Here is a 15,552-nt window from a genome sequence, read left to right on the forward strand (position 1 = left end):
GACTCAGGACTGTGAGAGAGAGTGTGTTTAGGACAAAGCTCTTTGTAGGTTTGTCTTCAGCAGAAGCAGCTGGTGGTGCAGTGGCTGCATGCTGGGCCCGGGCTCCTGAGGGCTCGACTCCAGCCTCACTCACCGGGTGAGCCTGGACTAGACATTTAATCTCTTTCTGCCTCAGTTTCCTCAGCAATAAAAGATATTAATAATGCCTTAGTCACAGGGTTTTAAATGAGAGAGGCTACTTTCAAATTGCTTAGCAGAGTGCCACATAAGTGCCTCTTCCTTTTATTTCTTAGGAAATCGAACCCCTTAATTCATCCCACTGCTTTAAAATTAAGATGACCTCAGAAGCAATAGCTGTTCAATTTAGCCTCTTCATTTAACTTCCATATGCAAATGAGCACAAAATAGTAAAATATTATACAAAATATTAGAAGCATAACAAAAAAGGTTAAAGAAAAGCACTTTCCTCAAATACCCCCTTAATTGCAGTCTAGCCTTTGATCTAATTGCTATGTGCCATCCCAAGCCCAGCCCAGGAACACTCCTGGGATATTCAGAATGGAGGTAGATCATTAAGAGTTCATCACTATTGTAGCAGGAGAATCTAGAGGGAGGGCTCGAGCAAAGCAGGCAGTTTCACATGGACATTAATTGTGTGGTAGCCTCAGCAAATGTCATGCAGAGGCATGAGTAAATACAATTAGGTTTAAACTGGATTTCGCAGCTGGTTGCTACAGAGGGATCTGGACAACATCCAGAGAAAGGCCCAAACTGCAGGCATTCACTTGTAAGCAACAGAACATGTTTGTTCTTTCTGATCTGTTCATGAATAAATGGACTTTCCTATAATGACCTGGAGTCTAAGAAAAATTTGTTTATTGCTTTTGTCTTTCTGAACGTCCATAACTAGGGAATCCAGGGCTGAAATATATGAAACAATTTTGAAAGCATACATTTGACAAAACTAAATTTTATACAGACCCATCCAGTTATAGCAATCAATTTCAAGCAAGGTTAAAGTTGGGAAAATGAGAAAAAATACCTTGTGAAACATTTGTTACAAGGGAAGTCTCTTATCACACCAAGGAAAAAAGGCAGTTCTTAGTATGTAACATCTGGACATAATCAGACCTGAGAACAAGTTAAATGAAGGCTCCAGATCATTTCCAGAAATTATCCTGGAGATACCCGGGGTGTTTCACTGACACGTACAAAAGGCCATTCTGTCAAATAAGAGGTTTCCTCTCCATGTAGTTAGGCAAATATTGCCTGGTTCAGCTACTCAAGAAGTTCCTGTTCTCTCAAGAGTCTTTTAAGTTTTTCAATTTCTTGGTCCTGTTTCAAAAAACAAAGATTTCACATTCTGAACATCTCTAACGTACATGATGTAGTTATTGTTGAAGTCCTCAATCATCTGTCTCAAAGCTTCTTGAAGGGTCACAACCCTATATGAGGTCATAAATGTGGGGATCACAAAAAATTTGGCAACACTTAATGGTATCCATTATTCTGGCAACATTTGTTTACATAAAAATAAAAAATATCCATCTCATCAGTATGCAAATTTTCTTTCATCTTTAATAAGTGGTAAAATTACATGTATACCAATAGATTTTTAAAAATAAATTTGATTTGTTATCAGTAAATGTCTGATTTGAGTATTTTATATGCCTGCATATCTGGCATCACGTAAAAATTTCTCAAGCAAAAAGGGGTCTTGAGTGGAAAAATTTTTAAGCCCAGATGTTAGATTTTTACAAGGCACTTATGTACTTATGCACTTAGTTTACACCTTTAAAGAAGTTCATACCTTTAAAGGAATTCACTCATTGGTCCACACATTAGACTTTACACGTTTAGAGAGCATATAAAAGGACAAGCCACTGGAAGCTCAAGGAGATTCAAAGTCAGGATTCAGTCAAGGGGAGAACTTCAGGGAAGCTTAAGGAGATTCAGAGCCAGGATTCAGTGGATTAGCAATTGCAGGAAATTCACAAGTTTAAAGAAAAAGCCTGGATTTCTGGGAGATTCACAAGGCAGAAACCCACAATCCCACACTCTTGGAGGCAGAGTCAGATTCATTCCCACTTCAACCTTCATGCTGGCTGGAGACATTCAGACAAGAGTTCTCGGGGAATCAAGGAGAGAGGAAGGCCTCCAGAAAACTAGCAGAGCCCCAAGTGAAGGAGATAAGATTTGGAAAGAGACAGTAAAGGACTTTTAATTCCTGGTTGGATTTGGGATTATTGAACTGAATTGAAACTAAGGCTGCCTCCAGAAGCTCCCCAAGAAACCTGCTCCCAGAGAAGAATTACAATTTAGAGAACAGAACATTACACCCTGATATATCTTCCTTGAGGCTCTCATTCATCTTACCTTTTCACTGCAGTTAAATTCAAGTTGCTGAATTTTCATAGTCAGTTGATGATTTACTGCTTTCAGTTTTGAGAGTTTTCGTTCAGAATGTGTCGTGGATGAAGTAATTTTGCCTAAAAATAATTTAAGAGAGCCAGATGCTGATATTGGCCATTAATATGAATCCTTTATACTCAATTTCTGATTTACAAAGTATTTTCTACACATCATCTGTTAAGCCCTGATAGACATTTAAAAAGTGAACCCTTGTTCTGAGAATTCAAGACACCTGCTCTTTGTGATGTAGGGCATAATTCATAAGTTGAGACTTAAACCGGGGCAGCTAGGTGGCGCAGTGGATAGAGCACCAGCCCTGAATTCAGAAGGACCCGAGTTCAAATCTGATCCAAGACACTTAACACTTCCTAGCTGTGTGACCCTGGGCAAGTCACTTAACCCCAGCCTCAGGAAAAAAAAAAAGAGAGAGACAGACCCCGGGTGGTCTGAAACTCCTGCAACCTTACCACAATTTCATATCCACAAAGTGTGTACTGTAGGCTAACACACGATATATGTATTTGGAAGTTTCATTTTTGCCAGTCACTAATCATTACTTAGAGGAGTTGAAAATTGAGAGTGTTTAGCTTGAGCTTGTGTGGTGATCAAATGAAATTTCTCCAAGAATATGTTTAGGGTCCAGTTTGAATTCTCCTCCCCTGTTTCTTGTAGGGTATAAGAGGTTGTGGTATTAGTATTGATGGATCAGACAAGCAAAGCCTAAAAGCACGTGAAGGCAGTAGCTGAATGTTTCATCACTCCAAGAATATAAACAACATGGGGGGGGGTGGAAAGGTATACCTTTTCCCCAATAACTGCTGGAAAATCTACAGAGCTGGTTGGAAGAAAATAAATTTAAATAAATAGGTTACATTATATGCCACAGCATACTCCAAATGTATAAGTGACAAACATAAAAAGCATAAATGATAAGAAAACTAGAAAAGTGAGAAAACTAGAGAAGGGAATAGATTAGGGACCTCTCATAACTGGGCTCAATCACTTCCTAATTTCAAGAAAGACTCCCGGTTTCAAATTGCAAAAATCCATTGGAAGAAGCCATATACCTGTGCTGACTGGGTACACTACAAGTTGTGATGTGATTTCAGATGGGATCTCAGTGCTGCATTGACCAACTCTACTTTTCACAATTGATCCTAATTATATTTCCCACAGCAACTGTTCCTCAAGCTACTCATGCTGATTCTCTGCCCCTTTCTCAGCAGACCTTGCCTCATGCTTCACTGAAAAACCCCAAGGTGCTTTTCTTCCCTGATTCCACTCTAAGTCACCTCAACATCATTTCCTCAATTTTTTCTTTGCTCCAGTTGCAGAGTGGAAGTGGATCCTTGCAATACCAATGCCTCTATTTGTGTCCCTGACTTTCTCTTCCAGTCACTAGGAGCCTGCCCCTTCTATCATTGCCTCTCCCTAATTTTCAATCTGTTCTACAACAGGCTCTTTCCCAATTGCCTATAAATATGCTCATATCTCCCCGTCCTTAAAAAAAAAAACTCCACTGTCCCTTGAAATTGTTGTCTTTATGTGTCTCTTCCATTTTACAACCAAACTCCTAGAAAAAAACTTTCTATAAGATGCTTCTATTTTTCACCTGCATTTATCATTAACCATCAAAGTTTGGATTTTATCCTCATCATTCACCTAAAACTGCTTTTTCTAAGGTCATCAGTTATCAGTTATATATGCCAAAATCTGACAATGTTTTCTTGGTCTTCATCCTTAACTCTCAAAGACAAGAGCCAAGGAGTTTTAAGGGTTTTTTTGTTGTTATTTTTTTTTTAATGAAAAAAAAAAATCTGTTTTCTGTGCTTGCAATCTCCCCAGACCCATTGAGCTTGGGGAAAGGAAAGGAAAGGAAAGGAAAAAGGAAAGGAAAGGAAAAAGGAAAGGAAAGGAAAAAGGAAAGGAAAGGAAAGGAAAAAGGAAAGGAAAAGGAAAAAGGAAAGGAAAGGAAAAAGGAAAGGAAAGGAAAAAGGAAAGGAAAAAGGAAAGGAAAGGGGAAAGGAAAGGAAAGGAAAGGAAAGGAAAGGAAAGGAAAGGAAAGGAAAGGAAAGGAAAGGAAAGGAAAGGAAAAGGAAAGGAAAGGAAAGGAAAGGAAAGGAAAGGAAAGGAAAGGAAAGGAAAGGAAAGGAAAGGAAAGGAAAGGAAAGGAAAGGAAAGGAAAGGAAAGGAAAGGAAAGGAAAGGAAAGGAAAGGAAAGGAAAGGAAAGGAAAGGAAAAGGAAAGGAAAGGAAAGGAAAGGAAAAGGAAAGGAAAGGAAGGAAGGAGGGAAGGAAGGAAGGGAAGGAAGGAGGGAAGGAAGGAAGGAAGGAAGGAGGGAAGGAAGGAGGGAAGGAAGGAGGGAAGGAAGGAAGGAAGGAGGGAAGGAAGGAAGGAAGGAGGAAAGGAAGGAAGGAAGGAGGGAAGGAAAGAAGGAAGGAAGGAAGGAGGGAAGGAAGGAGGGAAGGAAGGAAGGAGGAAGGAAGGAAGGAAGGAAGGAAGGAAGGAAGGAAGGAAGGAAGGAAGGAGGGAAGGAAGGAGGGAAGGAAGGAAATAAAAAAACCTTGTAATAAATAGGCATGGTCTGCTAAAGCAGATTTCTATATTGACCATGTCCAAAAAATAAGTCTCAACTTGTGAGTTCATCACTTCTCTGTAAGGGGATTGTCAGCATGATTTATCCTGGGTTCTCTGAAATTAGGCAATTTTTCTTTTTTTTTTTGGTTGTTGAGGCAATTGAGGTTAAGTGATTGGCCCAAGGTCACTCAGTATTAAGTGTCCAAGGTCAGATTTGAACTCAGGTCCTCCTGACTTCAAGGTTGGTGCTCTATCTACTGTGCCAACTAGTTGCCCTGGAATTATGCACGTTTTACAATGACCAACTATATCTGGTTAGCCAAATATAGGTAGTCATTTCATTGATCAGAATTCTTAAGTTTTTTTTAAAGTTTTATCTTTATAATATTCATGTTGAACAAATTGTGCTCCTGTCAGTTCATACAAGTTTCTCTAAAACCATCCCCTTTCACCATTTCTAACAGAACAATATATTTGATTACAATCGTATACCATAATTAATTCATCTATTTCTCAATTTATGGGCAATCCCTGCCTCCCTCTCCCGTGTTTAGTTTCCAGTTTCTTGCCTGGGTTGGGGGGGGGGAGGACTTACAAATAATTTTATACATATAGAAAACTTTCATCTTTGATCTCTTTAGAGGTATACACAGTATCAGTGGTAATTATGGGCAGAGGGAGCAACATTATCAATGATATCAAGAATGGCTGGATAGTTCACAATTCCACTAATGATATATTAATGTACCTTTCCCCATATCCTTGTCAGCTTTTGTCATTTTTCTCTTTTAGTCAAATTTGCCAATCTGGTGAGTGTAAAGTGGAACCTCAGCAATGCTATAACTTTTCTAACTTTGTGATTTGGAACTTTTTTTTTTAACTTGGAGATTGATAGCTTAAATGTATTCCTTAGAAAACACCTATTTATGTTCTTTGACATTTTATTATTTGGCTGAGGACCAAATGAATTTTTTATATTCTTGGCCACTCCTTCCTCCTGGGAAAATATCTTCTCCTTTGGTGTTTGGGACACATCTGTCATTTTCATTCTATTTCTCTGATCAATTCTCAGTTTCTTTTGCAGGATCATCAGTTATGTCTAACTTAAGTCACATGGGTATATTCAAGGGCTTCATCTTGGACTTTTTCCTATTTTCTACAGTACTTCTCTTGGAGATCTCAGCTCCCATGGATTATCTCTATGCAGATGACTTCAAAATCTACATATTTAACTTTCCTCCCCTAAACTTTACTTTCTCCTCTATTGGATGTCCATCTTATTAAGTGTTGAGCTTAGAATCGGGAAGACTTGAGAGCACATCTTGCCCCACATTTATTAGCTGTGTACCCCTGTGCTCAGCACAGTGCCTGGCACCATGCTTAATAATTGCTTACTGACATGACTTGTGGATGGGACAGAAAAGTCACTGAATCTCTGTCAGCCTGTATAAAATGAGGGACATGCTCAGTGGCCTCTAAAGTTACTTCCAAATCTGAATTTCTGATCCCATGATCTTCACTTGGGCATTTCAGAGTCAAAATGGCTGAAACAAAACTCGTTCTCTTTTCCCCTAAGCCCCTCCCCCCTTCTCCAGGCTCTTTTTTGTGCCAGAGGCACCAGTGTCCTAGTCACCAGGACACAATGTACCAGTCTAAATAATTAGTCTTTCACTTTTGCCATCCCCAAAGCCAATCATTTTCCATCCTGATGCTATTTCTTCTGCATCTCTTCCATCAATGGCCTTCACTCCACAATACATCCATGCTCACCCAGGCCTTTATCACCTCTTCTCTGGACAATAGCACCCACCTGGCCTCCCTCTAGCCATTCTCTCCCATTTGCAGCCCAGTCTCCAATAGCTGCCAAACAGACCTTCCCACAGCACAGGACTGCCCAAGCCACTTCTTTATTCAGCAAGAGAGGTTTCCTGTTGTCCCAAAAATGAAACACTGATGTTTAAAGGTTTTTGCTCTTTGGCTCTTGCCACCCCACAGACTCTAGACTGCAGTCAAACAAGACTACATGCTCTTTCCAGGAAAAATCAGGAAGACATATGGAAAGTTACAGAGGGAAGAAAGCAAGCAGATATATATGGAAACAACTCTAAAAAACACCTAAAGTCAGAGTAAATGCAGTGACCAGTCTTGGTTCCAAGAAGTAGAACTCAGTGTAAAATTGTTCATTCTTTTTTTTTTTTTTCCCCCCTGAGGCTGGGGTTAGGTGACTTGCCCAGGGTCACACAGCTAAGAAGTGTTCAGTGTCTGAGACCAGATTTGAACTCTGGTCCTCCTGAATTCAGGGCTGGTGCTCTATCCACTGCGCCACCTACCTGCCCCAAATTGTTCATTCTTGAAATAAAAATATGATAAAGAGAAGCTCTTTATAGGGCTAAATAAAAGCATATGTATTTGCAATCATTTATATGTTAGGAATTCTGTAGTGGAGAATTTAGCTTGTTTCAAATTGAAAACGAAAAGGATGATACAAATGGAATCCAAAGAGCCTCAAGCTGACAAGGAAGGAGAAAGGAGTCAATTATGACATATACACCCAGCTAGGTACCACACAAGAGTAGCTATGGTACAGAAGATGAAGAATAAAAAATTCAAGAAAGATGTGCCCATCTAGACACATGCACAGTTTGAATAACAAATAAGGAGAATTAGAATCAACAGAAAAAAGGCCCATTTGCCTTTCTAGATCATGAGTTATCACTGTCACTTGGTGAAATGAGCCCAGTGACTAAATAGGGTTCTGAAAGGGTTAAATAAAACTTCCTTTATTTAAAAGAAACTAATTAAAAGAAACATTATTCAAATGACATTATCTTATTCAAAAGCTAAAGGAATTAGAGTCTGCATTAGTATGGTGTGTTAAAAATATTTACATTTCTGAGGAAATCCAGGAATCTGAGGGGAGAAGCATGGTAGAAAGCTTTTGGGTGAAAGTCACTGACTGATGGAAAAATTAATAGCTTCTTTAATCTATACTATAGACCTCCTGGACAGAAAAAGGAAATGGAGCAAGAGTTGGGAAATATCACAAGTCTAGGAAGGAGGTATGGCATAATACTGATGGTAGACTTCATTATTCATACCCCTGCTGGCTTGTTCCCTCTGTCCAAAGAACAGCAGTTAGTTTCTTTCCTTGAATCAGTGACTATTTCAGTCTTTAAAAGATGAAAGAACCAGCAAGGAGAATTTCTGTTCTGCAATTGATTTTCACTAACAAAACAAGTTAATAGGCAATATTAAGTGCCTTCTATATGCCAAGAATTGGGATAAGTGCGAGGGTTACAAATATTAAAAGATGGTACTTTTTTCTGAAAGAGCTTACAATCCAAAGCAAGCTGAAAGCGAGGGTGGAAGGGTAGGTACCTGGGACAGGAGCAGTCAAAGGAGCTCAAAATGAGTGCAACTGGAGAAGACAAGGAACTGTTTACTAAGGCAAAAATGAAAAGGAGCTTTGGAGGAAATTCCCACTCCACCTGTGACACATGTGATGTATATTGGATTACTTGCTGTCTAAGGAAAGGGTGGGAGAAAATTTTGAAAATCAAGATTTTGCAAAGATACATGTTGGAAACTATCTTTGGATATATTTTGAAAATTAAATATATTATTTTTTTTAAAGTGTGAAAGAGGAAAGCCAGGAATAGTCTGACATGCAGCCTAAATTTGATGAGAGCAGATTTTACATTGTTACAGAGAAAGAATAAGCAGGATCCATCTTCTATAGGGGAAGTCAGCCTTGGAGGAATAGGAAGCTCTGAATGAAATTCTGAAGAACCAAAAGAAAACATCTTAGTGAGGAGGGCAAAAAGGGGTTTTTGAATATCTTTGATTTTCAAAAGACATAGAAGATGGAAGGGAGGATAAGAGAATAGGATGAATTTAAGGATGTTTTACTGGCCCTGCAACAGGAGTGCTCTCTTTCAGAATGAATTGATGATAGCAAGAAAACCAGAAAACAAAAAACTGGGTTTTGGGTTTTTTTGTTTTTAGGTTTTCTTGGGGGAGAAAGAGAATTTTTTAAAATGGGATAGAACTGTTGCTTGGGGAAGGGAATAGTAATAAGTGAAAACAGAAAGAAGGGAGTGCTTTACTTCTCTTCTGTTTTCTCTGTCAAGGAGAATGATCAGGGCACTAGGTGGTGCAATGGCTAGAGCACCAGCCCTGAAGTCAGGAAGATCTGAATTCAAATCTGGTCTCATCACACTTCCTGGCTGTGTGACCTGAGCAAGTCACTTAGCCCCATTTACTTCAGCAAAAAAAAAAAAAAAAAAAAAAAAAAAAAAAAAGACTTTTGCACAGATAAGGAAAAAGAAGGGAAATGGTTAACAGGACACATTGATAGCAAAGATTACTTGTTGTGGTTGTCCAGCCATTTCAGTTATATTGGACAATTCCTGAACCCATTTGGGGTTTTCTTGATAGAGATACTAGAGAGGTTTGCCATTTCCTTCTCCAATTTATGAAAAAACTTGAGGCAAACAGGATGAAGTGACTTGCCCAGGGTCATACAGCCCATAAGAGCTTGAGGAAGATATGATTTTAATTGTGGCCTTACAGAGTTGCTTGCTAGATCACCCTGGGCAAGTCACTTAATTTTTCTCTGCCTCAGTTTCCTCATCTGTTAAATGGGGATGATAACAGCACTAAACTTAGATCTTGTTGTAAGGACCAAATGATATAATATATGTAAAGGGTTTGCATATCTTAAGGTACTATATAAATGTGATAATGGTAGTTTTATTGAATGATCCAGAGAAAGATCATTTTGCACATTAAAGAAGAGACAACATTTAAATAAATAAACCCCAAATAGTTTGAGGAGGTTGCTTTTTCTTTATACATCTTTCTTATATTGATTTTGTATGTATTTATATGCTTTCGTGTTATGTCTCCCTACAGAATATAAGCTCCTTGAGGGCAGCCATTATTCCCCTCATACCTTTGTATCCTCAGCACTTAGCAGAGTTCTTTTCACATACCTGGTGCTCAGTAAATGCTGCTTGATTGGCTGATTGAGGGAGAAAGGATTAATAACTAGGGCCCATAGGAAAGATCTCCCTGGGGAGGTGGCATTTAACTTGAGTCTTGAAGGAAGATTTTAATTTTAAGAGTTCTAAGAGGTGGAAGCCAAGAGAAATGGTTTCTAGGACTGTAGGACAGTCTTTGTAAAGTCACAGAAATGTTGCATGACATGTATGCCAGGGAAAAGTAAGTAGACCAGTTTGGTGGAATGACATCAATAAGGATTACCCAGAAAGCATGGAAGGACTACAATCTGCACCAGGAGAATGAGTGCTACATTAATGAGATCATGTTAATATTAAAGTCCAAAAGCATTAGCTTTAGAAGTAATTATTAGAACTTTCTATCTTTTAAGTACAAGGGGAAGTATATTTCCCACCATGGTGCATATTACAATACCAATATGAAGCCACAGGAGGACACTCAATCTTTCCACCTCATTTGGGTGCTCAATTCCTTGGGAGCAGAAGAGACCACAATGGGAGAAATATTGAGGGGGTTAGGGAATGAACACATACTTTCTTCTTACCCTCACCACCCAATTCAATGTGACCTCATTGAGTGCTAAGAAAAGACTAATATAAGTTCAAATACCAGATTTTAATGAACAGATGCACACTGAAATAAGCTGAACAAATACTATGGCTGAAAGAAGGGTAATGTAAAGAATACAAAAGGATGTACAATTGTGATTAATAGTAATAAACGATCTTGGTCCTAGAAAATAGAAAATGAAATATATCTTAACAATGGAGAAGTCTAGGTGAAGAACACTATATACACTGTCAGACAGGTATACTATATTGATTATTTTTACTTCATTGTTGTAAAACGGTTCATTTTGGCTTTTATATGGTTAAAAGTATTTACCCATAAAAATAAATATTAATGGGGCAGCTAGGAGGCACAGTGGATACAGCACCAGCCCTGAAGTCAGGAAAACCTGAGTTCAAATCTGGTCTCAGACATTTAACACTTCCTAGCTGTGTGACCTTGGGCAAGTCACTTAACCCCAATTGCCTAATGATAATGATAAAATAATTCCTAGCATTTATATTCTACTTTAAGATTTACAAAGCTCTTTACAAAGATTACCCATTTTTATCTTCACAACAACCCAGGAAGGTAGTTGCTATTATTTTCTCCATTTTGTAGATGAGATTGAGACAGGCAAAGGTTAATGGACTGGCCCAAAGTCACATAGTTACTATGTGTTTGAGATAGGATTTGAACTCAGTTTTTTTCTAACTCCATATCTAACACTCTCTTCAATGTGCAAACTCCCTGAAATTAATTGAATTTTTTAAAAAGAAAGATAAACTTCTTGAAGGTGTCAGTGCTTGCTGCAAGCTCTTCATGCTCCCATTACCAAACAAGGCATAACCCAAAACCCAGGAACGTGGTCCATGTTTATTAGATTGGAACCCAAGAATGCTCAGTGCTCTGCATACTTGATACCCCCTTTCCACTTCTGCCCAGTTTCCTTTTTTTGGGGGGGTTCAGTCTCTTTTTTAAAAAATAACTTTAATAACTTAATAACAGAACATATCGCATGGGTAATTTTTACAACATTATCCCTTGTACTCACTTCTGTTCTGACTTTTCCCTTCCCTCCCTCCACCACCTCCCTTAGATGGCAGGCAATCTTATACATGTTAAATATGTTATAGTACATCCTAGATACAATATGTGTTCTGCCCAGTTTTCAAAGCAGTTTATTCAACAGACAATTCAGAAAAGACCTGCTACTTTTGGGACTTACCATTCATAATCTTAGCCACCCGCCAAAGTCGGAACAGGATCATTAATTGAAGGGCTTCAAAGAAATGTCCTTTGAACAGAACAGTAATGTTCACAGAAAAACAAGCAATGACAACAATAACATCCAGGAGCTCAAACTTGTAGTGGAAGAGTTCCTTGTGGAAGGTATATAATTTTAATATAATTTCTATCATAAATATGATCACAATAACGCTACTCGATAAGCGGGACACCTAGAACAGGAAGAGAGCCAACAGTCAGATTACACCAATTCTAAGCATCACATCATCATCATCATCATCATTATCATCATTGCTGATCCCTTACTCATCTTCCATTGGCCTCTTTCCAACTAGAATCTAATCTACTATGAAAAGTCTTACCCCTCTTAATTCTAATACCTTCCCTCACTTAATTACTTTCCATTTATCCTGTAGGATTTCTTTATCCATATTTGTTTGCTTATCATATCCCATATTAAACTGTAAGCTCCCTGGGGACCAGTGTTGCATTTTGCCTTTTTTTTTTTTTTTTTTTTTTAATCTCCAGAGTTTATTTAACTCAGTACTTAGCACACAGTAGACACTTAATAAAAGTTTACTGACAAATTACATTGCAAGGCTATGGAACTTAAATGACATGACATATGAAATGCTCCATCAAATAAGTGCCGAATCATTATCAAAAAACAATTTAGAAGATTGCCTTTGATCATCCTGTGGTCAACCTGGTGATAAGCCTGTCTGAAATTAGCTAATCTGAGATGTCATTGTGTACATTTATGTACAGAAACTTGAATGACCCATTCCCCCAAAGGATTGGGATTTTACTGTGCCTAAATAAATGATGAATAAGAAATTCGGAGAATTATGGAAAAATTTTAATGATCTAATATAGAGTAAAATGAGCAGAACCAGGGAAACAACATATATAATGACTACAGCAATATAGTCAGTCAACAAGAATTTACGCCTACTATTTGCCAGATGATATACTGAACATGGGAGATACAAAGAATAGCCAAAATGAAATTTAAATAGAAAAAATTTTAAAGCAAACTTAAATTGGACTTTATTTATAATAAGCAAGCTTAGTCTCTGCATTAGAGTGGAGAAAAATGAACTTCCTTTCTTCTTTGCACAGATGGGAGATTATGAGTATGTTGCATATATTATTATATATGATGGGATGCATAATTATTAATATGTGACTGATTTATTAGATGCTTTAAATTGAGCTTTTTCCTCTTATTCTTTTTATAAAGTGATGTTGGCTGAATAGCGAAGAATCATATAGTTGGAAATAAGGTGATATTAAAAAAAGATATTAACTAGGCCAGTCTCAGAAGTCATAGAGTTGCTTTCAAAAGCCCTGGGTCAACTTCCCACCACTTTTGAGGAATGAGAAGAGACACATTAGAGGAAATTCTCATTTTGCTCTGAAACAGAGTCCAGTCCGTAGCTAGTAATTGATTTTCTGTTAATTCTTCTTAACAAGAGGGACTCCCATTTAATAACTGGCATGACTATTGGGAACTTCTATGTCTGCTTTTTTCTGCTGATAAAATGAATTCTCATGCTCTGTGCAATTCCAGAGATACTCTCACTTTAAGGTAAAAGTTAAAAGGAATGGCCAATATTATTTTAAGGCTTCCTCTAAGCACTTGATATAAAGTGCTCCGTTAAGACTTTCTATAGAAGAATTGCACATGTTCCACATGTATTGGATTGTTTGCCATGTGTTCACATGGCAGGAGATGGAGAGGAGGGAGGGAAAAAATTTGGAACATAATGTTTTGCAAAGATGAATGTTGAAAATTATCCATGAAAAGTGGATATCTTCAACATAGAGAAGATCTAATCCAATTCCAATTGATCAATGATGGACCAAATCAGCTACACCCAGAGAAGGAACACTGGGAAATGAGTGTAAACTGTTTGCATTTTTTGTTTTTCGTCCCAGATTATTTTTACCTTCTGAATCCAATTCTTCCTTTGCAACAACAACAAAAAAATTCGGTTCTGCACATATATATTGTACCTAGGATATACTATAACATATTTAATATACATGTGAATGCCTGCCATCTAGGGGAGGGAGTGGGGGGAAGGAGGGGAAAATTCGGAACAGAAGGGAGTACAAGGGATAATGTTGTAAAAAATTACCTATGCATATGTACTGTCAAAAAATGTTATAATTACAAAATTAATTTAAAAATATACTTAAAAAAAGAAAATTATCCATGCATATATTTTGAAAATAAAAAGCTTTAATAATTTTTAAACAAAAAGGTACTTTCTTTAGGACCCAGTTTCTTAAACTATGGGTTATTTCCCCTTCCCCATGGGGGTTTCATAACTGAATGTGCTGATCATGAAATCATGATTTTCAGTAAATGTTTTATTTGTAAACTTAATTTATATATCTATATCCCCAGAAGCACATAATTTCTCAAGTAAAAAAGGGTCACAAGTAGAAAATATTTAAGAAGCCCAGATCTAAGAAACCCTCTCCATCATCTCTATCTTTCATTCTGCATCTTCTTGACTATTTTGATGATAGGAATTCTCAGTTTTACCCTGCATGGCTACTCATTATTGTGCTCTTGCCTCTGTAGATTGGGTTGTCTAATGTAAATAAAAATTTCCTTTACACTCAAGACAGCATGGAGCTACACAAAAACCACTATGTAGTCAAACAGGAAGCGAGGTGAAGTGGATGACAGTGATGGACCTGGAGACAGGAAGAACGGAGTTCAAATATAGCCTTAGATAAATACTAGGTGTGGGATCCTAGACAAATCACTCCTACTGTCTCAGATTCCTATAAAAAAGGGGATAATAGTATCTACCTCCCAAAGTTGTTGGGGGAATCAAAGAAGACAATATTTCTACAGCACTTACAAAATTAGCAGTATTGTCAGTGATACTGATACTTACGATAGTGGTAGTAATATTAGTAATAGGCATAATAGTATTAGTGGTAGTAGTAGTAAAAGTCATGAAATTAATTACTAGTACTACTCATAGTAATAATAATAGTGGTAGTAGTAGTAGTAACAGTAACAGTAGTAGTAGTGATAACAGTAGTAAAACAATAATTGGGAATGTAGAGGTAGTAGCATCAATAGTAGCAATAGCAATGTAGCAACAATAACAATAGGTGTTAGTAACAATAGCAACAATAGGAGGAAGAGTAGTAAGTAACAGATCAAGGAGTGGTAGTGGTGGTGTGGTACTTATGAGAGTTTAAATGTAGGTTCTGATGCTTGTTAGTTGTGTGATCTTGAGCAACTAACTGGCCTGAACCTCAGTCTCCTAATCTGTAAAATAGGTGATGAGGAATGAGGGTTGGACTAGATGAGTTATAAAGATGCACGCACATGAGTCCCCCCATTAGGACCTTGGAGAGCAGGGACCATGTTTGCCTCTCTGTGTCCCGCAGGCACACAGCAGACCCTTTAATAGAAATGTGGGATTTATTGAATGGGTCTCTTCTGGTTCTAGTTCTATGATCAATTGAGGATAGACACTCTCTAAGAGTAGAACATGAATAAAGAATGGCGCAGGTCAGGGATTGTTTTCTATCTTTTTGTCCCCAATGTCCCGCATATAGAAGGGAGCATGTGTAGACCTGTGATTCACTCGTATAGGGAAGTCCCAGATAGAAAAAACTCCCTTTACTAAAGCAGGCTGGCACCTTTTCTGTAACTTAAAACTTAGGCAATATCCCAGAACACTAAGAGGTTAAAGGACCTGGTCATGG

General features: G+C 37.8%; 1 protein-coding gene across 6 annotated transcripts in view; it reads right to left on the bottom strand.

Annotated features, from left to right (window-relative positions):
- Nucleotides 1–854: 854 nt before the first annotated feature.
- The window catches only part of LOC141559773 (voltage-gated hydrogen channel 1-like), a 28,639-nt gene continuing 13,941 nt past the window's right edge, over nucleotides 855–15,552 (bottom strand). For all 6 annotated transcript variants that reach the window (XR_012487567.1, XR_012487563.1, XM_074297489.1 and 3 more), the window contains 3 exons: nucleotides 11,789–12,020; nucleotides 2,377–2,489; nucleotides 855–1,335 (listed from right to left, as the gene is read on the bottom strand). Coding sequence is in view for 4 of the 6 variants with exons in the window: in XM_074297489.1 (XP_074153590.1) it covers nucleotides 1,279–1,335; nucleotides 2,377–2,489; nucleotides 11,789–12,020 (402 nt within the window). In the remaining 2 variants the exon portion in view is untranslated. The remainder of the gene's footprint in view (nucleotides 1,336–2,376; nucleotides 2,490–11,788; nucleotides 12,021–15,552) is intronic.

Source organism: Sminthopsis crassicaudata, chromosome 1 (assembly GCF_048593235.1).
Source record: "Sminthopsis crassicaudata isolate SCR6 chromosome 1, ASM4859323v1, whole genome shotgun sequence".
NCBI classification, from domain to species: Eukaryota; Metazoa; Chordata; class Mammalia; order Dasyuromorphia; family Dasyuridae; genus Sminthopsis; species Sminthopsis crassicaudata.